This window comes from Triticum dicoccoides, chromosome 3A (assembly GCF_002162155.2).
Source record: "Triticum dicoccoides isolate Atlit2015 ecotype Zavitan chromosome 3A, WEW_v2.0, whole genome shotgun sequence".
Taxonomy (NCBI): Eukaryota; Viridiplantae; Streptophyta; class Magnoliopsida; order Poales; family Poaceae; genus Triticum; species Triticum dicoccoides.
The window spans coordinates 14,002,928-14,030,061 of record NC_041384.1 but is presented as its reverse complement, the minus strand read 5'-3'; the positions used below and the strand labels follow the sequence as shown (position 1 = coordinate 14,030,061).

Here is a 27,134-nt window from a genome sequence, read left to right as displayed (position 1 = left end):
TTTTATTTCCTCCTCTCTAGTCGGAGACATGGGCTCGATATCGAGGAGTTGTCCAACAGTGATCCCGATCGATTCAGCCTGCGCAATATGCTCCTCGGTTATTACCATATCGCCCACCCCGGAAACGTTAACGGTTTGCCCACAATAATATTGGGCACGCCTACTCTCATGTGTTGTTGGCACAACAAGCAGGGGGATTGATTGCGCCGCCTGTTCTCCCAGCTGGGGAATGGTTTTAACGCTCCTTTTGCTAGCTGATTTGATCGAGCTCGAGCTCGCCTCTTTTCTGTAGACGTGCTCGATTTAACTTCTTGATGTGGCGCTTATAGTCTGTGTCAATAGGCTTGGGAGCTGGTGCTCTAGCCATACGAATGAAGTGGTCAATTTTTTCCACATGCACTTTCTCCCTTGACGGCGGTGGCGGTTTCGGTGCAAAATGGGCTTCCACCTCGGCCTTCGATATGGCTACGTTTTCCTCCTCGGACTTGTCGTAAGGCCTCTATGGAAGAGGCGCGAGGCTTGGACCATATTGAAATCGCTTGCCTCCGCCTGTACCTCCAGTACTACCTCGACTTGTACCGCTACGCATCATAGCTGAGGCGGCTCTCTTCCGTGATTGCTGAGGCGGCGAAGACGGATGACGTGGCTGAGTTGGAGGAGGAGGAGTGGCCTGAAGCTGTGCCGGACATGGAGGAGGAGTGGCCTGAAGCTGTGCCGAACTTGGAGGAGGAGTGGCCTGACGCTTTGCCGGACTTGGAGGAGGAGGAGTGGCCTGAAGTTGTGCCGGACTTGGAGGAGGAGTGGCCTGACGCGTTGGTGGACTTGGAGGAGCGGGAGTCTGCTGACTCGGTGGCGGACTGCGATGAGGAGTCGGATGACGCGGTGTCGGTAGCCTTCGAAAGATGATGCAATCCTTTCTCCATAGGATGATACGATGGTTGGCCTCTCCTAGTGTGTGCTCATCGTCACCTCCAGGAAGAAAAAAAAGACTCATTAGTGTACTGTCGTCAGCTGTGATTCTTTCTGCGTGCATGGGTACAATTTTCACTTTTGTTAGAGATGATTAAACATCTTGGATAGCCCATCTTGCAAAGAATCATATGCTTCATGCTCCAGGAAGATTTCTAGCACAGTTAGCCGATCAGGGGTTGATGATGCAAGGTCCACAAATAACTTACGGGCCTCAAGGTCCAATCTCCTTAATTGGAGGAGCTTTGCTCTATCGTCTTCTCCCTCGGCTTGAGGAACATGGTTGGGCCCACGGTCAGCCTCACCACCTTCCTTTTGTGCTTGAGGAACATGGTTGAGCTCAAGGTCAGCCTCATAATTCCTTCTTTCCTTGGGCTTGACAACGATGGTTGTCCTCAAGGTCCACTTCATTGGTTGAGCTCAAGGTCAGCCTCATCATTCCTTCTTTCCTTGGGCTTGACGACGATGGTTGTCCTCAAGGTCCACTTCATTGGCTTCTCCTTGCGCTCGAAGAACATGGTCCTGCTGAAGGTCAATTGCGATGCCTTCTACTCTGGCTTGAGAATGACAATTGGCCAGGACAAAAGCCCTTGCTTTTTGCACAGTCTTCACGCAAAATGCCCTTGTCTATCCCGCTTACCATCCTCGAAAGCGGGTCAGCCTTGCTCATGAACGCCGGATGGATAGACTCCAGCCAGGAGAGACGTGATTCAGGACCATGGTTCAGCCGAACCTATGGTTTATGCCGTACGATTTAACATCCTACTACATGTGGATATATGACATGCATGCCAACTGCATTTTTTAATCAATCATGCATGGATCCTCATGAATAGACATGCATGACAATTGCATTTTTTAATCAATCATGCATGGGTCCTCATGAATAGTGTATAGAAATCAATGGTGTCGAGTGTAGGTTCGGCTGAACCATGGTTCCGTAAAACATTTTCGCTCCAGCCATTGCTGATACCGCACCAACCACGGAGGGCGAGCAGCTTTGACTGCCGCCCTTCTCGCCATCCTTCGAATATTGAGATAAGGGTCAGCTAAGCTGACTAGGCTACTGAAGCTAGCGCTCTTGAGAGCCCAGGGCTTCTCTATGCATTTGAGGACGCCCACGATGAAGAACAATATTGACGCCTGCAATAACCACTTGTCGCCCCCAGGCCATGATTTGCAGAACACATAGATGGCTACAGTGATTTGGGACACAACAGTGAGGACATGCCGCGTCCACAGCTCGTTGTCTTCGATGTTGTAGGCGGTTATGCCATCCTGTCCACCAAGGTGGACCAGGAGAACGGGCGCCCAAACCACCTCGAGGATGCTATCGCTGTTTGCAGAACCATAAGGCCTTGTACAATGGAAGATGTTTAGAGGGGTGCTCAGAAAAATAAACCGAGATTTTCTGAAGCACCGGTGCCTATTTCTACAAAAGAGACGCTTAGTTAACCGTCTACCCTGTACAAATAAGTACCGGTGCTTCAGAAAAATCTGGTTTATTTCTGTAAGCACCTCCCCTAAGCACCTTTCATTGTACAAGGCCTAATCCTGCTTCCTCTGGCGGCTGAAGAGGGTAGCCACACTAGTGCAGAACCGGGCAATAACACCGGTTCGTAAGGCCCTTTAGTGCCGGTTCCATAACCGGCACTAAAGTGTGGTCACTAAAGCCCCCCCTTTAGTACCGGTTCAGCACGAACCGGTGCTAAAGGGAAACCACGTGGCACGAGCCAGCTCCGGGGGCCGGGAGCCCTTTAGTACCGGTTGGTAACATCAACCGATACTAAATGTTTGTGGGTTTTTGTTTTATTTTGTATTTTTCAATTAAATTTGTGTTATCAATTTAATTTAGGATTGTTTTACGTTATAATGAGTTGTAGTCATCATCATCATCATCATCGCATATTAATAAATAAATAAACTCTAGCTAGCTAAAAATCATCGTAGTCGTATAATTACCACTATTTAATCATCATAGTCATTACCGCTAGCTATCTAATCATCACCAACACTGGCTAGCTTAAAGAGGAAACATTCACTTTCTAACAAAAGCAAAGATATCATCGAGTTCAACATAATCATCATCAACATCGAAGTTCAGGACACGGACATGAGACACTAATTAAGAGCATGAACTAGTGCTGCTCCCTCTCAGGTAGAATAGCATAGAACATGTATAGCTCTCCTGATTCATCATACTAGAGCATGCAGATGAATCTGTCTACTAATCTTCGGTTGCGCTTCTCCTTGCTGCCCCCTAGTACTTCTCTGCGATCGTTAACAATTTTGCTCCAATCTTTCACTATTAAGCATTCTTCGCTTTCAGAAATCCTGAATGCACTCATGTGCAATGTAGGATATCTTGGCCGTAAGCTAACCATTGACATGTCACCTTTAGTCTTGATCCACTGAGGCACAACTGTCATCGGAAGTCCTTGTTGAAGAACATCGTATAGTAATTAATATACTAAGCAATGAAAGTTTAGCTTCAAAAATAATGTATGCAAAAGATGCACTAATTAAGGACAAATAGTAAAAATCTTACCATCTTTCGATTATAGATGTGACCATAGTTCAATACGATCACCATTGGTCGCACGTTTTGAGTACTAACATTTCTAAGTTCAGGAAAAAAATTTGTCTTGACAGTATTAAGATCCTCAAGCCATGAAACATAATGACTTATCTCCTCGCAGTTTAGTTGAGCCCCGGGGCAGTAGTAGATCCTGTCTACCAAGCGCCGGACATGTTTGCTTGAACCGAAATAAGCTGACAATACAAATTAGTTGTCAACTATTTTTGAATAAACTGTATCAAAGACATAAACATATGCATGCATGATTGAGAAAAACTCATATAATGGTAGAACTGGAGGTATTTGCACATCGGCCCAGATGTCTATATTACCTTCAATATCATCTTCCGGATGAATATCAAAGGTGACAACCATACCAGGCTCAAATGCATAAGCCTTGCATAGTGCTTGCCAAGTTTTGCATTCAAAATGGGTGTATGTGTCTCCATTATATAATTTGACGTTGAAAGTATACCCATGCTCCGTCTTCAAGTAAACTCTCTTTACCTCCATATCATCTATAGCACTAAAACCTATCTTATCCAAGACAAAAATTCTTGCATGGCAGGGGATGCGCTAGTAGAATAGTGAAAATTTAAATTTATAAGTTGAAGCAAATGAAGCATAAGTCATGCTTTAAAATTATAAGTTGAAGCAAATGAAGCATAAGTTTTGCATTCAAATAATAATTGCCGTTGTGACTTACTGTATCCATTTCGAATGTCTCATCCAGCTTGATGCTGAAGCGCCTACCATCAACAAGGAAATTTCTGTCGCACAGGCCGCGCTAGTCTTCACAGTGTTCGCACATAATGAAATCTTTTTCGTCGTCAGATGACATTTCCTATATATGTTCATATAGGTGAAACATTAAACACTTATTACTATCTAACATTAATTAATATCTAGCCAAATATATATTCATCTAACATTTGACATTAATATATCTAACTATATTCATCTCTAACAATTGACATTACTATATATTTAATTTTTCTATCTAATTCATCTAACATTCGACATTAATCTAACATTTACATAAACTCAAAATATATAAAAAATTAAATAAACAGAAAAACTCATTAACAAATAATATTTTAATTAGATCATCAAATCTCAGATACCTAAATTTTCTTACTAAAAAAACTAGTTATATTAATTATTCAACTAGTTCAAATCTCATAAACCTAAATAAACTAGTTCGACAATTTTCTTACTAAAAATAAATTAGTTATATTAATTATTCAACTAGTTAAAATCTCTAGTTCGACAATTTTCTATCTAGCTAATTCATCTAACATTCGACATTAATCTAACATTCGATCATCTATTAACTTTTCTAAAAAACAGAAAACAGAAAATAAGTAAAAAAATGTGTGTGTATGTGTGTGTGTGTATGTGTGTGTGTGTATGTATGTGTACGTATATATGTGTGTGTATGTGTGTGTCTGTGTACGTATACGTACGTACACTGCAGTGCGGCCCCATACGCCGCCGCCCCGTACATACGAGCGGGGGCGCCGGCGTACGGTCCGGGTGCGACGACGACGGACGGCGGCGCGAGTACGCGAGAGCGAGAGACGTACGGGACCGCGATGCGACGACGACGGACGGCGGCGCGCGGCGTTCGGGGCGGCGGCACGAGACGACGATGACAACGGGCAACGGCGGGGACAGCGAGGACGACGACGGACGACGGGCGACGACGACGGGTTCGAGCGGCGCGCGGCGATGTCGCGAGAGGTTGGAGACGAAAGTGGAGAGATGTAACTGAAATTTTCGTAAGTGTTGCATATATAGGAGAGGCCTTTAGTACCGGTTGGAGCCACCAACCGGTACTAAAGGCCAACTTTGGCCAGACCAAGAGGCGGGAACAGCAGACCTTTAGTACCGGTTGGTGGCTCCAATCGGTACTAAAGGGTGGTCTTTAGTACCGGTTGGAGCCACCAACCGGTACTAAAGGCCTCGCGCTGCCACCCCAAGTTTAGTCCCACCTCGCTCGGCGAAGGGCAGCCGCACTGTTTTATAAACCCAGCCGCGGCTACCTCTTCGAACTCCTCTAAATAGCAGGCTTCTGGGCCTAATTAATTAGGGCGCGCTGCCCTGTGAGTCTGCTGGCCCTTCTGGGCCTGCATTTGCACATCCTAGGTCTGGCAGACCCACTGGACAGCGCGCCAACAAATTTTTTATATAGTTTTTTCTTTTCTGCATTACTTATTTTCTTATATTTATTTTTGAGTAGTTTTTTATATAGTTTTTTCTTTTCTGCATTATTTATTTTCTTCAAGTTTGAACATTTTCAGGATTCATTTTGTAGTGATTTTCAATTTCACGGTCATTTAGGTCTCTAAACAATTAGTTAAATGGCCGAAAAACAACAAATGATGTCAGAACATGTTGAAAATTGATGACGTCGCTTTGAATGCTGCATACTAAACACAAAAGAAGTCCGGAGTTCAAATAAGTTTAAAAAACATTGAAGTGGCTGTGTAACAGATGAGTTCTCGTCCGAAACCCTGATACTCCGAAAGAGTATGTCCAGTTTGTATACGAAGTGCGTCCAGTTTTTGCCGTGACCCTCTCTACTCTTTCGCGCATGCTATGCGGGTGATATAATGATACCATGCCAAGTTTCAACATTTTCAGAATTCATTTTGTAGTGATTTTCAATTTTACGGTCATTTAGCTCTCTAAAACAATTAGGTAAATGACCGAAAAAAACAAATGATGTCAGAACATGTTAAAAATTGATGATGTCGCTTTGAATGCTGCACACTAAACACAAAAGAAGTCCGGAGTTCAAATAAGTTATTAAAAATAAAAAAGAGGTGCAATGCTGGTTAATTTGATTCAAGCCATTCGGAATAGTGTAGTTAGTACATGCGTTAAATGATCAAAAAACAACAAATGATGTCAGAACATATTGAAAATTGATGACGTCGCTTTGAATGCTGCATACTGAACACAAAAGAAGTCCGGAGTTCAAATAAGTTATTAAAAATAAAAAAGAGGTGCAATGCTGGTTAATTTGCTTCAAGCCATTCGGAATAGTGTAGTTAGTACATGCGTTAAATGACCAAAAAATAACAAATGATGTCAGAACATGTTAAAAATTGATGACGTCGCTTTGAATACTGCATACTGAACACAAAAAAAGTCCGGAGTTCAAATAAGTTATTAAAAATAAAAAAGAGGTGCAATGCTGGTTAATTTGCTTCAAGCCATTCGGAATAGTGTAGACTGCACTGCACATAGCTCAGTGCAATTTATGCTATTCTGCAAGGCTTGAAGCTAATCAACATGTAGGTGAGCATTGCAACTCTTCGTCATTGTTTGTGCACTCACGGCTTATAAACCGCTCATACTGCCTCTCTCTTGGCGAGGTGGGACTAAAAATCAGTTTACAAAGAAACTCTAGTACCGGTTCATGGCATGAACCGGTACTAAAGGTCTTCGTGGGGCTCCAGACCGACCATAGCCTGACACAGCCTCATTAGTACCGGTTCGTGGCATGAACCGATAGTAAAGGTTACTCACGAACCGATACTAATGATGCCCGCCCGCCTAGCCGTTGGATCCGGCACTAATGGTCACATTAGTAATGGTCACATTAGTGCCGACTCAAATTCAAACCGGCACTAATGTGCTTCATATTTGACTTTTTTTCTACTAATGCAAGGGCGTATATGGCTAGAGCATCGCTGCCTAGGTACGTAAGCCACATCAAGGACCTGACCCAGGAAGAAAGAGCAAGCTTATGCACGGTAGACGAGATAAACAGGATCCACTGGACGATGAGGCTGGCGAGGACGAGGATGCGCAGCTGCCACTCCTCCCACCATTCCACAGCATCTGAGATGCCCATCTCCTGCCCACGGCTCTTGCTCCCTCGCGGGCTCCCACTCAAGGATCAGTTGCATACACCCTAACACACACAACAGTGAGAGGCCTGACTCGTTTGAAGCTTGCCCGTCAATTCTATCTATGGTTGCATATGTATGCCTCGTAGTATTTTTCTTGACTGCCCTGACGTCTTGCGTTGCGTGCATCAGTAGTGGCCATTTCTTAGTAATTTCTAGCGGTGCACCGAGACGGCGAGCTCGACTCGACTCGACTCGACGGACGGAGGAGAGGGATGCCACAGCCACGGCCATGTACGGTACACGGACGGGGGATAAACGCAAACAGCTAGCGGGCAGGTGAGAGCTGACCTGGTCCTGACGGCGCTTCCAGCTCTGGCAGACGGAGGAGAGGGCGGGCGACCATGGCACCTGAGCTGGAAGACGAGGTGAGGTGACCCGGCTCGGCTCGTCGTCGTCGCCGTCCGGCTGGGCGTTAGACAACCCCGCCCCGCCTGGAGTTTCACGCCATCCGGCTGAGGCGCTTCCCTGGTTGCTCGTCGGCGGCGTATCTTGGTCACCATGCCATCGCCCGCACGCACTGGCGACGAGGAGTGACGAACGCACGGCCGCGGCGAGACGGGGACTCAAACTCGAGGGGCTGCTGGACTGAGAGGCGGAGGAAGGAGTGGGTTCACCGATGGCGGGCCGCTCGTCTGCTGCAGTTAGTTGCTGTAGGGCCGGGCTGTATGGGCTTGATAGGCTGGCTTTGGCAGGCTGAGTGGGCCTCATAGGATAACTTTTGACACTTGTATCTCTACTCAATGTCGACCACGTTCTTCTAAAAAAAACTCAATGTCGACCACATTTGACCATCTTGGACGACAACCCAGTTTATTTGATTTTACTGTTCAAGCCAAGGTGCACCTGATCGCCCTTCATTAGGTCGTAATAGTGGCCCGTGAAAGCTGCAGCTCGGCTTGGAATTAGGCCTATCTTCACGCACAATGCACCGACGTACAAGCCCATCTCCACGCACAAGCTCGGTTGCTTCTCAACCAGCCGCCGCCGCAGCGGGGAGCTCCTTTTTGACGCGTTCTGCGTTAAATTGGAGTCGCGACGCATACAGCAAGCCCCGAATGGGCCGGCCCATTAGCGTGCTCGCGCGTTCGTCCCGCTCGGACAGTGGCACGACGAAAAAAAATGACAAGCGTCCGCAACAGGAATCAAACCAAAGACATCTGGGTTACAAAGCGTTGTCGCTAACCAATGCACTGGACGATAATACATTGGTAAAATGCGGCGCCAAAGTATAAGAACTAACCACAGCGCCACATGTAAACACCTTTTCAAAAAATTGAACAATTTTCTTGCAAAATGTAAATCAAAAATCAAAAGGCAAGTAGCGTTTGAAAGTCTCAACATTTTTTGAAAGATGTGAACAAATTCCGCAATTTTAAAGTTTTCTGAAATGCGATTTTGTAAGAATGTGAACATATTACTTAACAGCGCGAACAAATAGTGAAATTTCGAACTTCATCCTGAAAGGGCGAACAATTTTTGTAGGAAGTGATCATTTTTTGAAACTATGAATTTCTTGAAAAACAAATCTGGAAACCTCTGACCATTTTTTGATATAATCAAACATTTATTGAGTTTGTGAACAAAATTTGAAAATAGGAATAATTTTCAAATTCGGAAAAATTCAAAATCAATCATTTTTTCAATTCTCAAACATTTTTTTATAGTTGTGAACAAAATCGAAAAAACAGGAACAATTTTATACTTCTGATTTTTTTTGAAGACATTAAGAACTTTTTAATATCCTGAACATTTTTTAAGTTGTGAACAAATATGGAAAAACAGGAACATTTTTTAAAATTGTGAACATATTATTTAACAATGCGAACAAATAGTGAAATTTCGAACTTCATCCAAAAACGGCGAACAATTTTTGTAGAAAGTGGTCTTGTTTTGAAACTGTGATTCTTTTGGAAATTCTGAACCTTTTTTGAAACAATGAACAATTATAAAAAGTCCGAACAAATTTGGAAACCTCTGAGCATTTTTTGAAATACTCAAACATTTTATGAGTTTGTGAACAGAATTTGGAAAACAGGAATAGTTTTTAAAATTCAAAAAAAATCAAAAAACGATCATTTTTCAATTCTTTAACATTTTTTCCGTTTGCGAACAAAATTGTCAAAACAGGAACAATTTTCACTTGAGCTCCAAGTGAAAGTGAAACCATCTTTACCGTTTTTACCGCACGTTGGTGCCGAAAAGTTCATGCAAAGCTAGACCTTCGGTGGCCAGCACCATACCTACCTTAATTTTGAGAACCTTTCGTCACAATATTCTTTTTCCTGGATGCACTTGTGTGTTCCCCTTTCTTGTCATTCCGTTGACCACTCACAAGTGGTTGTTGCATCATAACATGCTGGGAATTTCTTTGCACTGGATAACATGTGGTGAAAACTAAAGAAAACATTCAACCGCCGCATGATTATGTGTCTCGCTACTTGCATCTGTATCAATAGGTAAACACACGCATGCCCTGGCTTCAAGAACTCGCCTATATACTATACGTGCAAGTCTGCTATGTATCTGTATCCGAATCATGATGTGTGCCCTAAGTCAATCGCCGAACGCGCGTCAAATGATTAACCCTTGCTATATGTATGCATGTTTGTATTTGGGTTTAGCTTGTACACACCGTATGTCCCCCATTACCTTACCTGGAGAGATCGGGCACGGATACGGTACTTGATTCCACGTGCCATACTCAGCATACTGCACCATCGCCATGATCATCTCTCCATTTCTTACACTTGGGAAACAAACCTGGCGAAATGTTGAAATCGACCAGAGACCACTCTGTCTGAGACGAAACTCAAAGTGAAAATTAATACTATCATATAGCATTGTTTGAAATCACACGTGTTTTCGTTGAGATCAACAAACATAGGTGACAGGGACATGTTCCTTGTTTCCTCAAGATTTAGAGCAACGGGAAACCATGCATAGGTGGGTGTTTTTTTTAGGGAAGACCTTCATGACTAGCTTTATTGATAATTAACAGCAATTACATCAAGGTTGGCAAATAAGCAGCTAGGGGGATCATCGTCCCAAGTACAAGAAGACTTATTAAGAAAACCAAACTTAGCTAGCTCATGCGCCACAGTGTTTGCCTCACGTCGACAATGCATGAAATTGACCTTCCCAACTGACATCACCGAGTCCACGATTTTTGCGTAGATCGCTGCGGCAGAGGCAGTTCACACCAGCACAGGTGCATTTGTTATGAACAATTCCATAAATCATAGGACAGGATACATACAGGTCAACAGGAAGAGATCACACACAACTAAACAACTAGTACTCCCTCTAGATACATCCATTTTTTTTTTCACGAATACGTAAAACTTGCATATCTTTTCACTGATAGGAGAAAAGTTACATCATGAGATCATAAAGATAAATCCATTTAAGCCACAAGTATATTCATTTGCATGCATGGTTCCGCCTGAAGCGTGCAGCGAGATTGTGAGCTAGACGCCTAGACAGTTCACTTAATTAGTCTCCGGGGTTCAGCAATTACGTACCAAGCTGACATGTGCAACAAACAGTTGAGAATATTAATGGGCCTCCTTTTGGGCCATCTCCATTGACCAAATCTGTAGATAAAAGATTATGGTTTTGACCCCTCAAAAAAGAAAATGATTATGGTTTTGTTACATTCCAGACCGAACCCTAAAATAGCTAGTACGGAGTATAGGCCAGGCGTGGAAGTACGGGTTGACGTGCTGCCAATTCTGACCATGTGGAAACTTCACTGGCCACCCGCAAAAAAGAAAGAAAGAAAGGAAACTTCACTGGTCATCGGATTAGCTTTTGATCGATCGTGTGCTACGCTGTCAAGTTTCATTGGATTAGCTTTAGATATCTAATTTAATGATCTAAACCATCTTATACTCTCCCCGTTCCTAAATATAAGTCTTTTTAGACATTTCAAATGGATTACAACATATGGATGTATGTAGACATATTTTAGAGTGTAGATTCACTCATTTTGCTTCGTATGTAGTCACTTGTTGAAATCTCTAAAAGAACTTATATTTAGGAACGGAGGGAGTACTTCTTTTCGGAGGGAGTATACGTTTGTGAGAAATTTAAAACCCATTAAGGGGGAGTTGTTGGGTGCTCTCTCGTGTATGCCACGTCGGGACGAGAGAAAGGTAGCTCATCTTTGATCATGGCATGAGGTCAGGAACTAATTTCACCGGTCGTAATCTTGAGTATCCGGATGAAAAGTGGAGTGGTGCCTTGTAAGTGAAATGAGCGACGATATTGGTGTGGTTCAACCAACCCCAGAAGCTACAGCACGGACACAATTGCTAATGACCCGAGGTCGTATTATGTAGTAGTACTGCTTTGAAGCTGAGCCTTGTTTATTCCGTTATCGCTGTAACAGTGGGTGAGTACCTAGGGTTGCTTATTACACTGTGTTTTATTTGATCTGTTTAATCATGCATGTGTAGATTGACTTGATAATTCTTAGATAGATATGTGCCTTCTATTTTCGTTTTGGAAGGGGTATCTGTGCCTCCATGAGTTCTGCACGCTGGCTAATTTATTTGATTTTTTGCTTTGTACATCCACTTGAAAAATTTAAAGATTTCAGCGCAGATTAAAGATGGAGATCAGTAGTTACTCCTTCAATTAAAATATTAGCTTATTTGGATCTCTGGCTTGATCCATTGGATAATAGGAATCAGAAATGCAGAAACAAAGAATAGGGATCAAAATTAGCTGATCGCGAATTTACAAGAATACCTTTTTTAAGTAACTTTAAGAATAGGGATATAGTTTTAGTATAAAATGGCTGAAAGTTCTGGACCCAAAAGATGATCATCACTGTATGATGTGCCTTCACAACTGCGGTTGTGATAGCAAGTTATGTCATGAGCATTTTGATAAGTTAGACAATGATGAGTATGTGCAAACTTCATTACCATTTACAAGTGCTAACGCTCTCTATCACTAGCAGATGATGGTATCATGGCCGCTACATGTGAGGATATTGCCGTCAATCTTATACCTTAAGATTAGTCCTTTTATTTGCATTTCCCCTTTTGTTATGAAGGAAACTTTAGAACCTTCTTAAAATTGTAGTGTTAAGGATTTTATGATATTCGTAGGTCAATTTTGTGTTCATATTCTATGTGAAACGGTTCAAACAAACAAGTGTTAGGGACACAATACACAGTTTCAGCCTAGGGGCATTTACAGACTAGTTGATTATATAGACAGCTTCATCACAAACTCCTACAACAATTTTAAACTGGAATCTCGTAAAAACACCGGACGATTGATTCTAGCTGATTCTGTGGGCAGTTTTCTAAAATTGGATATTGGAGAATCACGAGCCAAAAAGAACTGGCCCTTAATCGATCCTACACATAGTGCTACGGCGGACCCAGCACGGCACACGCCGTGACCACCGGCGTCGTGGAACAACACCAGCAACCACGACAGAGGTAGGAAAACCAAAGAACCCCACCATCATTGCTGCCGGGCGAGCTTTGCCCAACCACGACAATCGAATAACGAGGGGTGGATAGGCAGAGTGGGGAGCGTCGTTGGTAGGGATTGTGGTGGCCGTGTGAGTCGCGCAGGTGGAGAAAGCGACACGTTGATGGGTGTATTCTTTCTCGGTCATGGCTCCTTTCGATTTCCGTGGGATGGTTTTTCTCCATCATACTAATTACTCCCTCCGTTCCTAAATGTAAGTCTTTTTAAAGATTTCACTACAAACTACATACGGATGTATATAGACATATTTTAGAGTATAGATTCACTCATTTTGCTCCGTATGTAGTCCGTAGTGTAATCTCTAAAAAGACTTATATTTAGGAACGGAGGGAGTAGTTAGTAGTTGTTGTTTTCCACCTAGACCATACTAATTAGTTAGTTGTTGTCCTCCACCCGGCCACACAAAAAAATTAGCACACGCATGACCCATCAGTATTTAAGACCCATTAGTAGCTTGAAAAGGGAATTTTTGATTTTTCTTTAAAAGGAAAGCTCACACGAACCATTCCGCAGGTGCCCCTCTCTCTCTCCCTCGTCACTAATGAAGAATTGAAAGGTGGACCAACTAGGATGCAAAACCACGGGAGCGGTGGCTCGCTGGTATATTTTCTCGCCGACAATTTTTTGTCCAGCCGGGCCCGCCCATTGACCTCCAAACTTGAGCACATTTAATGCAGAAAATTACTAATGAAGAAAAAAGATGGGGGTGCCATGGAGGAGAGGCAGAATGTTAACGACGTGGGTTGCCGAAGTCGGAGAAGAGGAGGGGAGTAGGGGTTTATACCAAGCCGCCAAGGTGTCAGCAGCTCGGCGGAGCGGGATGCTCGGGTAGGCATGTGTGGCGGGGCGGGGGCGACCGTTCAGGCCGACGGTGGTGGATGAGGGTAACACTGCTGGAGGAGAAGAAAATTAAAATGAGAAGAAGACTCTGGGTTGTTGAATGCATATTGTAGTTATGATAAAAAAAATAGAAGTGTCTTATTTATTTTATTTTTTCTCAAGTATATTTAATCGAGCTTACTTATAGTGGCCAGTGGTCAGCATTTGCCTTGTAGTGATTTGGGAATTCGAACAAGCTGCAAGTTCAAAAAGTAATAGCCGTAAGAGCATGGTTAATAATATAGCCAGCTGCTGACTATATGATATTGCCACGTCATATATAGCCAAGCTTATAGTCAACAAGTACAATAGCTGGATATAAATATGTACTATTTTGTTGATACATGGCCCACCTCGCTCTCTCACCAAGTGCCTAGGAGCACGTGCTGCAGCCGGCTGTTAACTAGTAGCCTGCTTCTCTTCTCTATCCTCTTCTCTCTCTTCCAACTAAGCAAAAATATAATATTTAATGTCTTATAGCCAGCCTACATCATCGTATTGTACTTGCACTAAGTGACGTAGTTGGCCTTCGCCTAGTGCCTAGGCGGTTTTTAAATGCCTCGGGTGCATGTTATATGTGTAACGATGTTAATTTATAGCATATATATGAGTGAATTACTGACTACTGTCATTGAAATATCTCTTGCTTGTCATACAAGTGCAATACGACATGATATCTCACTTCGATAAAACAATAATATTATTTGCCCTTCCTAAAATTCTAGTTATGCCCTAGGTGGGCGTTTGACCTTTGCCTAGCGCCTAAGCACCTTCTAGACACGGCCTTTTCCAACAGAGGCTGCAATAGAGCTAGCTAAGGGTCCATTCAAAGTAAACATGATGGAAATAATAGGATGAGTTGATGAGCTTTTGGCACATAATCTAGAGTTTGATTGGACTAATGCACACCTAATATTAAGGAGGGTGGTGGCGGGGAGGGGTGTGCCAGTGCCTCAGCTCTGGCTAATAATTTATGTATGGATTTTGTTAACGCGGAATGTTGTTTGGACGGATCATGGTGTGTCATCTTTGAGCTAGTCTTCTGTGGCAATGTTAGGGTTTCTCGCCGTGCGCACTCGGCGATGAGATTTGGTATCAGGCGCTTCATGAAGATTTAGGGTTCTAATGGTGATGGTTGTAGCTCCGGGACGCTGATCCTTAAAGACATGTGCACGGAAACTTCACGACTGTCATCGACAAGGTCAAGCCGGTTCTTGTAGGGGAGCGGCGATAGTGGCACGTCGACAGCTCATTCTGTCGGCGGTAGTGGTCATTCATTGGTGCATGGCCCTTGATGTAGTAACTTTTATTATGTTTGCCAAACTTTGTACTTTTTATGAACCTTCACAATAGATTTGGATTGTTTTACGCAAAATATAGTTGAAGTTCTTTACATATTTGGGTTTTGAGATTCTCAGAAAATTTGCTCTTTTGAGCGCAATTGTACTACGAAGTTGTAAACCGAGAGCATTCACATGAACGATGAGCTATATCAAAAACATTGAAGTTGTAAACTGAGAGTTTTTATGACGCGACTGTGAAATAGCCGCCCCTTTAATTTCTTCGACAGGTTTATTACAAATTAAGCTTTTGACACGGATTTTGTGATTCTGGACCATGCATTATGTACGCTTTCATTTTCATGCACAACTGTCCTGGTTTGATAAGATTTTATTGCTAGCTCCATCTGGTAGGTGGTGGAGTGGTAGCTAATTAATCACGTGGCACGTGGTTTATCTCTGAGTTCTTATGGCTTAAAATGTGGCAACAAGACTACAATTACGGAGTGTTCACACCTGACCTTTACATAATGCTACTTTCGTCTGGGTTTGCTTATTAGTCCTGATTGTGCTTTGGATCAAAGTTTGACATATACGTATTTGACTAGTAAAATGTTAATGCATGTCATAAAAAAATTATATTATTAGATTCATATTTAGTTATATTATTCTTTATATATATGACTTATATTTTATTATTACTTAAAATTATGGTCAAAATATGATCGAAAATACGAGAGGGGCTAAAAAACTAGGGCATAGCCACAGACGCTCATACATACATACATACACTCACCTCTATGAATGAAAACACACTTTACCCTTATGAGATCCCATGAGAAACAGAGTCGGAACATCAGACGTCTTCATAGTCAATGAGAACGTCTTCTCTCACTGAACGCTCACCAATGTCAAGTATATAATTTCGACTCTGGTGGGTTGGAATATCACTGTCATCCTACTCATCCAACCACAGGTTGGTTGAAAAAACGTATCCTTTTGACATAGCAAAAGCGACCAATAAACACGGTGTCGCCTCCACCACGACGAGTATACCAATTTTCATATCAATACCTTCTAACCAATTTCAAACATATATGTGATGCTACAACGGAGAAGTTAGAAGCCAGGTGAGTAATAGACCATGTCGCTTACGCAAAGAGGTGTTGTTGTTTTATCTCGGCGACAAAAACCTTCCACGTGCTTCCACTCTGTACTTCTGAGTTTCAAACGATGAATTGGGATCCCCAATTAACAGTTGGTAAAGTGATCGCCGAAAAGTTTTTCTTTAATCATCAAAACTTTATTCCTCAAACAATGGCCATATCATTTACAATATGAGGCAAAATAAAGTCGGGGGTATTAGAGTCCCTAAACTCAGATAAGCTAACTCTAAAACAATGTTTTGCTAGACTATCAGCTAACTAGATTTGCTTCCCTATAGCAATGAACATAATCAACACTTGAAAACTGTAACGCCTGGAGAGTAGCATTTGTAACCATGTAGACAACTAATCGGCCGGTTATTATGAACATAATCAATGCTTGAAAACAACTCTCTATATCTATCTATAAAATGATCAATGAGCGGGCCCTCTCTCTCTATCTATATGATTTTCAAGCGTTGAAAAGTAGCCAGGGAGGGCTTGTTATAAACTTCCTCCCTCTCTCTCCATCTATATATTGATACCCACGCCGGCGCTCCCTGGCTAGTTTCATCATCTCACCGGTGCATCATTGGATCGCCGTGTAGCTCAGAGGTAAACACTAACAGTAGATCTTTGATGCACCTGCGCTTCACTTTGCATATCACTGGTGCACACACACGCATGCCCGTGCATTAGTCGAAAACAGCTATACCCAAACATGGATATCATTCATTCATTCTTGTAGTGTCAGAACTAAACATGTATATATTGATTTTGTGCATGCATGCATGGCTGCAAACCCATATGTGATCATGTGCTCCGATCCAAAACCACACTTGATTAGAAATACTGTAGACGATCGATGTAAGTTCATGTACTAACTCGTTTTACCATTCATTCATGTTCTTCCACATACAGATATGGAGTTACCAACAGTCAATAGGGTAGCATCTGTGGTTCCAATTGCCGTGACGACGATCATCATCATATCGGCCATGATGGCACGACGACGACGACGAGCCGAACGATCACCTCGCGCTCGTTCGCCCCCCGTGGCCGCAGGGGCTCCCCTCGTGGGGGTCCTCCCGTCGCTTCTCGTCAAGGGCCCGCTGCAAGTGATCCGCGACGCCCACGCGGAGCTGGGCAGCGTGTTCACGGTGAGGCTGCTGCACCGCGAGGTGACCTTCCTGGTCGGTCCGGACGTGTCCAGCCATTTCTTCCAGGGGCTGGAGTCGGAGGTGAGCCAGGACGAGGTCTCCCGGTTCACCGTCCCGACCTTCGGCCCCGGCGTCGCCTTCGACGTGGACCTCGCCACCCGGCGCGAGCAGATCCGCTTCTTCGGCGACGCCATGAAGCCTGCCAAGCTCAGGACCTACGCGGGCCTCATGGTGCGAGAAGTCGAGGTAACTAAGATAAATCGACTGCTGCCAACCTATACGGCTATACCGTATATGTACGTGTTTTTACTGTATATGTTACACATGCAGGCATGCATGCAGGAGTACTTTACGAGATGGGGAGAGTCGGGCACGGTGGACCTGAAGCAGGAGCTGGAGCACCTGGTCACGCTCGTCGCCAGCCGGTGCCTGTTCGGGGTGGAGGTCCGCTCCAAGATGCTCCGGGAGGCCGCGACGCACCTCCGCGAGCTCAACGACGGCATGCGCCTCGTCACCATCCTCTTCCCGCACCTGCCCATCCCGGCGCACCGCAGACGCGACAGGGCGCGCGCTAGGCTCGGCGAGATATTCTCCGGCATGGTCAGGTCGCGCAGAGAAGCAGGCCGCCCCGTGGACGACATGCTGCAGTGCCTGATCGATTCCAGGTACAAGGACGGCCGCGCCACGACCGACACGGAGGTCGTCGGGATGCTGGTGTCGGCGCTGTTCGCGGGGCAGCACACGAGCTCCAGCACGGGCACGTGGACCGGGGCGCGCCTCCTCGCGCGCGCCAACGCCGAGCACCTGCGCGCCGCGGTCCGGGAGCAGGAGCGGGTCGTGGCGCGGCACGGGGACCGCGTGGACTACGAGGTCCTGCAGGAGATGGAGACCCTCCACCGCTGCATCAAGGAGGCCCTGCGGCTCCACCCGCCGGCGATGGTGCTGCTGCGCCACGCGCGCCGTGGCTTCACCGTCCGGACGAGGGAGGGAGACGAGTACGAGGTCCCGGCGGGGCGCACGGTCGCGAGCCCGCTGGTGATCCACAACCGTCTCCCGCACGTGTACATGGACCCGGAGAGGTACGAGCCGGGGCGGTTCGGCCCCGGGAGAGGGGAGGACGGGGCCGGCGGGGCGTTCGCGTACACGGCCTTCGGCGGCGGGCGGCACGCGTGCGTGGGCGAGGCGTTCGCGTACATGCAGATCAAGGTGATATGGAGCCACCTGCTGAGGAACTTTGAGATGGAGATGGCGTCGCCGTTCCCGGAGACGGACTGGAACGTGGTCATGCCGGGGCCCAAGGGGAAGGTCATGCTCCGCTACAAGAGGAAGAAGAAGATGTCACCCACCGCCAAAATCACCAACCCACGGACACGCTACGTATGCTAGTATAATCTACCATACCAGTTCATGTGGGTGATCATGTTGCATGTTCGCTTGGTCCTGGCACCAACAAATTACTGCCGGTTTATAAAGTAAGCACAGCTAAGCTACGTAATGTGGCCTGTGGGCGTGTGTGTATGATCGGAAAGACGTTTTGTGTACTTCGTTGCATGCATGCATGCATATGCTTTGGATACGGTTTCCGATGGAGATTCATGGGTCACAGAAAAATCTCTTCCCATGGTTTTTCGCCTCTGAAAGCGTCCTTCCTTCTCAATGCCCGGGCGTCCATCCAATGCATGATTTTCGGTAGCGTCGAACATGAGCAGACATCCATACAAGCTTGATTTTTTTTTTTTGAGAGTATGCAAATTGCGTACCATAGCATTATAGAAGAAGAGAGAATTACAAATATAAGACGACTACAACACGTTGCGAACAACGAGCGTAGCGAGAACTCCATTCCACCCACAACCATAACAACTACAATGCAAGAGCGCATGTCCAAAACAGAAAACACCTAGCCGCGTCTCGGCCAACACCTGTCACAACCGAAGAAATAACAACTCCCATCGAGCTTCCCTTGTCGACGCACCATCCACCCAATATGCCTAAAGGAGGTGGCAAGTGTATGGCGGGACTCGATCATACCCGAGAAAGGCACCGTCTTGGAGTCACAAGCGGCGGCCGTACATTGCGCCATGGAAGATCGATCATGGACAGCGACGAACACCGGAGGGGCATGACGAAGGATCTCCAAACTGTGTCTCCAAACACAATGCTCCCAACAGAGGGACGACGTCGAGGACGCCGCCATCGTGCCGATTCAGAGAATCAAGGCTTTCGCCCGGAGATCAAAACCAACGCCAAGCGAGGGAGGAAGATGGTTCCACGCCTCGGTGACGCCTCCAAGGAGGGGAAAGACACCCGCAGGTGCTATCGCCACCGGCCCAGCAAAAACCGAGCAAGATTTTCATCTGTATCGCCACCCATCTCCACACCTCCAAGGATTGGGGCAGCAGCATCCTTGTAGCCTCACACCGCCGCCGCCACAGCACCTCGCCATCGTAGCCACACAGTCATGGACCACCGACACCGCAAACAGCAGCGAGGAACGCGGCCCGAACCTCCACCATCAACCCCGACCAGCAGCCACCCGACACCTGGGCAAGGACCAGGCATGCCGCAGTGGTCGTCACCCGCTCCAGGGGACATCCATGCCACGGCCCCATCCCCACAGGCCCGCCCAAACTCGAGCAGGACACAAATCTGACCCGCCCCTCCGCCATCCACTCCGTCGCCAGCGCCACCGGAGGGAGGACACCGCCGCACGCCCCAACGCAGAGGAAGCCGGCCGCCCGCTGCTCGCCAGGAGCTCCTTCCTGGCAGAGCCTCACAGCGTCGCACCTCTGCCGAAGAAAACATGCGCCGCCGCCTCCAGGTCGCGCGGACGCGCCACCTAGCTCCACCGCCGCTGCTGCCCCCCTCCCGAGCCCGCAGCACCTCCAGGAACCACGCCTCGCGCCGGCGGAGCCCATCGCAGCTCTACACCATCGACCACCCACCGCAGCCATGCGCCGCTGACCGCCCACCACCAACGCCTCCCAGGGAACGGCCCGCCTCCGCGCGAAAGGAGCCCGTTTAGGGAGTGCCGCCAGCACCCGCTGCCTTCGACAGTCGGGCGCGGCCGCCACCGCCGGCGACGGCGGCGGCAGCGGCCAGAGAGGGGAGATCTGGGAGCCTCTGGGCCTAGGGTTTGGGGTCCTTCGGAGCCGCTCGCGCGAGCGACCCGGGAGGAGAGGGGAAAGGGGTCGACACCACCGTTCCACCTCTTTTCTTTCCTTTAGATCAGATAGAAAATCCTCACTTTTCCAAGACAAAAGAGAAGCAAGCAACAGATTGAGCAACTAGCGCGTGTTCTTCTGTCCCCTATAAATAAAGCAACCCTTTTATTTCTAAGTGGTATTTTAAATCATTCATAACTTCCAAACCAAATTATAATTTTATTTTCTTCTAAAAAATAATTGGATTTTTATTGTTATTTTATATATTTGAATACTTGGCGACAAGACCTTTTGAACAAGACCAGCTTTGAATACATTTCAAAGTCATTTAATTTTCACTATTTCAGTTTCACATTGGCAGTTACAATTGTGAAATATTAGTTTCATTTTTTATCATGTTAATTTTTTCAAAAAAATACAATAATTAAAATTAATGTTTTGAAACATATGTGTTGTTGAAATATATATTTAAAATGTCTAAAAAAATCACAATGTGCTGAAAATTAAAATAAATGCATGTTATTGAAATGGATGTGGTGTCGAAAATGGTATTGTATTCCAATAAAAAGCGGTATATCAATCAAAATGCATCTGGTATTGAAATGCAAATGCTACCAAAGTGATCTGGTAGGCATATGGTATTGAAATGCACCTGGTAACAAAGTGATCTGGTATTGTAATGTCTCTGGTGTCCAAAAGTGAATGGTACTGAAATTTATCATCAGTATTTCAATTTTATGTTATTGAAATGGATGTGGTACTAAATTTATTGAATATATTTTAAAATTAGTACTGAAATTGGAATATGTGCATGTTTTTTAAATGACTATGGTACTAAAAGTGATATGGTAATTTGTTAGGGCATTTCCCGCCTTAGTGTTTTGGTGATGATGATAACTCACTTTGCGGTCTAATCATGTGCCAAGTTCTTCAGGTACACTTTGTTTGATACAAGACAATTAGGCATTCCTTCCGGACGGAAAAGAACGAAGATGGTGTTTTCTACGTGTTTATTTCTTTGATCGTAGAAAACCCGTACTGTTAAGAGGAAATCCACATCGGAAGGTACTGGGTGAATGAATGCATGTACACATTCCATTCCACCCACCATATATCCTTTCGTTCGAGGAGAGAGAGGTCCTCAAACTCCTGCTAACAGTGGTTTTTACTCCCCAGCGGTTATACCGCTGACCCAAGCAGTTGTACCGCTTGTGCGATACGTCCGGTGCAACCACCACCCCAGGGGTGATGCCCTGGGGTTGTTATTCCCAAGTTGTTTGTTGGCGGTTGTACCGCTGCCTCAGGGCGGTTATACTGCCTCAAGTATGGAAAACCCTAGGAATGCCTTCGGGTGGTTGTACCGGCGCGGTACCGCCCTACCATCGGACTGGCTTCCCTCATGGGGCGGTTCTTGGGTGGTGGTGGTCCGGTTGTACTTGTTGATTTATTTGACCGGTACCACCGGTTGCCCAGAGCGGTTGTACCGCTCGAGACTTAGCCACCACCCATGCTTGGACCTGGCGGTTGCACCGGTGCAACCACCACCTCAACTACTGCTCTGTGGTGACTCCTTCCTGTTTTGTAGCGGTTATTGGGCGGTAGTGGAGCACTTGTTCCGGTGGCTCTTCCCCACCAGTACTACCGGCCACTCCACCGGTTGTACGGCTAGGTAGGGTTTCTACAGGGTACCTCGTGGTTTCCGGTTGTACTGTTGGGTAGGGTTTCTGCAGGGTACCCCGTGGTTTCCGGTTGTACCGGGACCTAGAGCGATTGTACCGCCACAGTGTAAAAATTGTTGTAACGGTTGGATTTGGGGGACACTATATAAGGGGGTGGTTCTTCCACCTATCCTTCTACCTCTTGCCTCTCTCTCTCTCTCCTCCATTAATGCCCTTCAAGCTTTCTTGCCCGATCTCTCTCTCTAGCCACTCAAACTTGTTGATTTACTAGGGATTGAAGGAGGAGACCTAGATCTACACTTCCACAAAAGGAAATTTGATTCCCCCATACTTTCTTGTGTGGATTTTGTTACTCTTGGGTGTTTGGGCACCCTAGACAGAAGAGATCACCTCAGAGCCACAAATCCATTGTGGTGAAGCTTTGTGGTGGTGTTGGGGGTCTCCAATTAAGTTGTGAAGATTGCTGCAACCTTGTTTGTAAAGGTTCAGTCGCCGCCTTCAAAGGCACCACTAGTGGAATCACGGCATCTTGCATTGTGCAAGGGCGTGAGGATAATACGGTGGCCCTAGTGGCTTCTTGAGGAGCATTGTGCATCCACACCGCTTCAATGGAGACGTACTTCCCCTCAAATAGAAGGAACTTCGGTAACACATCCTAGTCTTCACCGGCTCCACTTGTGGTTACTTCTTACGTTTACTTTGTGCAAGCTTTTACTTGTGTTGTATTCTTTGCTTGCTTGTGTCATCGTTGTTGTTGTTAGCATCATATAGGTTGCTCACCTAGTTGCATATAGACAACCTATTTGTTGCTAAACCTAATTTGTTAAGAAAAGATAAAAATTGATACTTGCCTATTCACCCCCCCCCCCTCTAGTCAACCATATCGATTCTTTCATAATTGAAATGCATCTGGAATTGAAATTCATATATTGACAATTTGATTCTGTAGTGAAGCATCTGGTAACAAAGTGATTTGGTAATTGAAATGCATCTAGTACCTATGTTATTGAAATAGCACAGATCAATTTACCCCTTCATCTCTCCTCCAAGCCAATAGGTGACTACGGTTCCTACCTCCCGTTGGTGGTGGTGTCGATCTGCCTCGTCTCCTGTGGTCTTAGAGTCATGGGTGCGCGGTGGATCCTGGCCCTGCCGGCTGGAGGGCTCTATTTCTTTATGTTTTGTTAGGGTTTGTGATCGGCTCAGGAAGGCGAGATGGCAATGGCTCCCTGAAGTTGGAACAACATTTCCTCGCCAAGCCTCCATTCCGGTGGAGCGTCTAGCATTGTCGGAGGGTGTGTGGATGCGTGTCTTCGGGGGATCTCGCAAGATGCGTCCAGTGGTTGTTGTTGCTGGATCTGCTCGGATCTAGTCTTCATTTGTGTGTTTCCAGGTTAGATCCTTCTGATCTATGCTTCTCTTCATCGACGACGATTGTTATTCTGGTGCGTTGGTCCTATGGAGCCTTAGCACGACTGCTACCCAACTATCTACTACAACAAGTTTTGGCCGGCTCCGATGAGGGAGTAGAGATGAAGGCAGCGTGTCCTCGGTTGGCTTCAGTGCTTTTAGTTGTTGCTAGGTGGTCTACAGGTCTGGATGAAAACAAAACTATGTTATTGAAATGTATGACATAAAGTGATATATGAAACTCATTTCAATTTCAATCAATAGAAGAAATAGTTACATTTGTTAAACTCATTTAATTTCCAATCAATTTTGTGAAACAACAAAATTTAAACAAGTTTAACAAATATTCGATATTGATCTTGTTTGAAACATCTAGTCATCGGGATTTCAAATGTATAAAAGAATTCAAAGCCATATTCTTGTTTAGAAGATATGAATCATATAAGAAAACACTAAGAAAATTAGAGTCATGCATACACATTATGTCCTTCTCAACGGCACAAAAGATCATTGTCACGCCATCTCTAGAGCTAGGATCATTGTCAACATTATTATCACGTGCATGTTCTTAATCAAGTGGCTGATTAATGAAGGACATTTGTGCCTTTTTATAACAAACTTATCCATATCTCTTTTTTGAGGTCGAGTTAAATCCTCAATTTTTTGTTTCTTCCTACGCATTTGATAATATCATGTTTTCTAAATGAAGACATGACTTGGATCTTACAATAGTAGACTTCTAGTAGATAAAAAAATTAAATTAGCTACAAGATTTTAGCAAAGCTATATAGCGGGTGAAAATCAGAACTCGATCAAGGGCTCAGGGGATCGTCGGGTATCGACACAACGATGCTCAAAGAATCAGAGATGACTCGAAATTTCCCTACCTTCCTTCCGGCTGTTGCTCATGGCCCTGCATTCCATAAGCCCGAAGAATTGATGAATCGATCTAATCTGTTGGGTCGCTAGGACGCCGGCCGCCGACTGAAGAAACTAACGGACGCTTCACTCGATCTAATTGCTGGCTTTTTTTAAGGAAGACTCGATTGCTGGCTGGAAGCGAGGAGGCGGCATGCCCACGTCGCAATTGGGGCATTTCCTCATCCACACTGGGCCGGCCCATATTCTTTTTTTCTGTTTTAAAACGCAAAAAAGTACCACATATTGTGATTCCCTCCTTTTCTTATTTCCTTTCTTTACTTTTACTTTTTTCTTGTTCCATTTTTTCTTTTTTTGGATTGTATTGTTCAGTTTTTTATTTTTATTTCTTTTTTATTTTATTTTATTTTTCTTTTCTTTTGCTAAATGCGTGAACTTTTTTCAAATTCGTGAACTTTTTTAAAATAAATAGGTTTTTTTAATCCTTAACTTTCTTTCAAAATCGATGAACTTTTTCCAAATTTGATGAACATTTTATCAAAAACGATAAACTGTTTTTACAAAATCAATGATTTTTTTAAAAAAATAGATGACCTTTTTTCATGATTTAAAATTCTTTTATTGATGGAAAAAAATCAATTTCGTGAACTTTTAAAACCCACGAACATTTTTAATAAATCCATGATCTTCTTTTATTCCACGGACATATTCAAAATAGCAAAAGACCGGAGACTGGTCATTTTCTCAAACCAACAACACAACGCAGCCAAAAATGAAAATGCGAGCATGGCTATTTGATCCAGCGAACGATTTATTTTTTTTGGCGATGGAAACAAAGCGGGAGTGAGCGAGGGAGCAATGCTTAATGGGCCGCAGCCCACTGCCATTCGTCTGACCGCCCGATCTCCTAACTGACGCTGAAGGCGGCGATTAGGAGGTCCCTACAGTAGGGGTCTGGTTTAGGGGGCACCAATAGGCCAGGACAGCAACGGCCGAGATGATAGAGGCCCATCTCTAAAGGACACATGCCTAGTTGTATTGCATGGAGATTCTCAATAAAATTGCATGGAAAAATTAAGGCCCCTAAAAACTGGGGGCCCTGTGCGGGCTCACAGGTTGCAACGCCATGGGCCTGGGCTTGCCGATGACAGCGGCATGACCAGCATGGACGACGATGACACTCCTCCGGCCGTGAATGCCTATGCAGAGGACAACTACCACCGCTCCGGTGACCGCAAGGACAAGGGTCTAGCGCATAAATGGTGAAATCTGGCGCCCTCCGTTTATTTCTAGTATCTATCTAGTTTAGCTATGTAGTGTCTAGTGATGAATTATCTCTTTTGGTCTGGTTGTACATGTCTGGTGATGAACTTTTGTAGCTATGTTTGTTTCTGTCTACAATTGATATGTTGACGATCTATGTAGTTTATCTCATGTTGCATGGATTTGGGGTGCCCGATGTGAGGAGGACGGCTGTGAACGCTAAGAAATGAGGGATGACCAGTCACTGTCCCCGGATGCATCCGGCCACATCCGTGGACGTATAGGGTATCAAACTTGTGAAATCCGGCTGTAGATGCTATTTGGATGATGCATCATGCATGGAAGATCCGTGCCAAACTTGCAGTACAATTTTAAAAAATGGTTGAACCAATACAAACAACACATACTCGGACTACTCACAAAAATGCATTGCTCTTTGGAAGCCGCATGTTTTGGTAATCTAGGTTCTTGTACAGATTTCAGAGTTTGTTCAACGGTTTCCGGGGTCCATGAGAAAAGAAGATTAATTTCAGAGGTCATATGCTCGTGCCACATTGCATCACAATTAATTGCTGAAAGTTTCGTCTGAGCATGATGCTGTGTGTTGCCATTGTCTGATGAAACATCAAACAGCCGTCAGGAAAAACAGATGAACTGATGCGGCTACTACTGCTGGTGACTTTGGGCGAGGAGACAATGCAATGTTACTCCAGCTCCAAGTGAAAGTGGAAGCATCTTTACCGTTTTCACCGCACGACGGTGCTCATAACCACCTTTACGAGTAAAAGATTTTTCCTAGATCGATGCACTTGTTGATGTTCCCCTCACAAGTGGTCGTTGCATCATTGCATCTCTGGGAATTTCTGCACTGGAACCGGATAGCATGTGGTAGAAACAAAACATTCAACCGCCGCATTATTGCGTGCCCAGCTGCTTGCATCTGTATCTACCCATAGGTAAACACGTGCATGCCCCGGCCTCAAGAACTCACCTAGACTATAGTTGCAACTTGCAAGTCGGAAGTCTCCTCTGTATCTGTATCTGTATCTGAACCATGATGGATGTGCACCCGAGTGAATCGCCCGTACGTGCGTCAAATGATTAACCTTTGCATCTGTACGTATGTGTTTGGGTTTAGCTTGTACACGCCGTATGTCCCCCATTAGGTACGTACGTACGTGCCTCTCTCCATTTCATAGACCCTGAGAAAAGAAACAAACCTGAGGACATCCATGTGGAAATCGACCAGAGACCACTCTGACTCTGACTGCTCTGGGACGAAACCCAAGGTGAA

The 27,134-nt window shown here is 45.1% G+C and overlaps 1 protein-coding gene across 2 annotated transcripts; it reads left to right on the top strand.

The window, feature by feature from the left end:
- Positions 1 to 16,836: 16,836 nt before the first annotated feature.
- On the top strand, positions 16,837 to 19,078 carry LOC119266702 (obtusifoliol 14-alpha demethylase-like). 2 transcript variants are annotated; one of them, XM_037547961.1, is made up of 3 exons: positions 16,837 to 16,900; positions 17,207 to 17,691; positions 17,788 to 19,078. In XM_037547961.1, the coding sequence occupies exons 2-3, from the start codon at positions 17,209 to 17,211 to the stop codon at positions 18,829 to 18,831; spliced, it is 1,527 nt and encodes a 508-aa protein (XP_037403858.1). In that variant the 5' UTR covers positions 16,837 to 16,900; positions 17,207 to 17,208; the 3' UTR covers positions 18,832 to 19,078. The 2 variants fall into 2 exon arrangements, with proteins under 2 accessions (XP_037403858.1, XP_037403857.1); XM_037547960.1 differs by having other exon boundaries at positions 17,776 to 19,078.
- Positions 19,079 to 27,134: the final 8,056 nt, after the last annotated feature.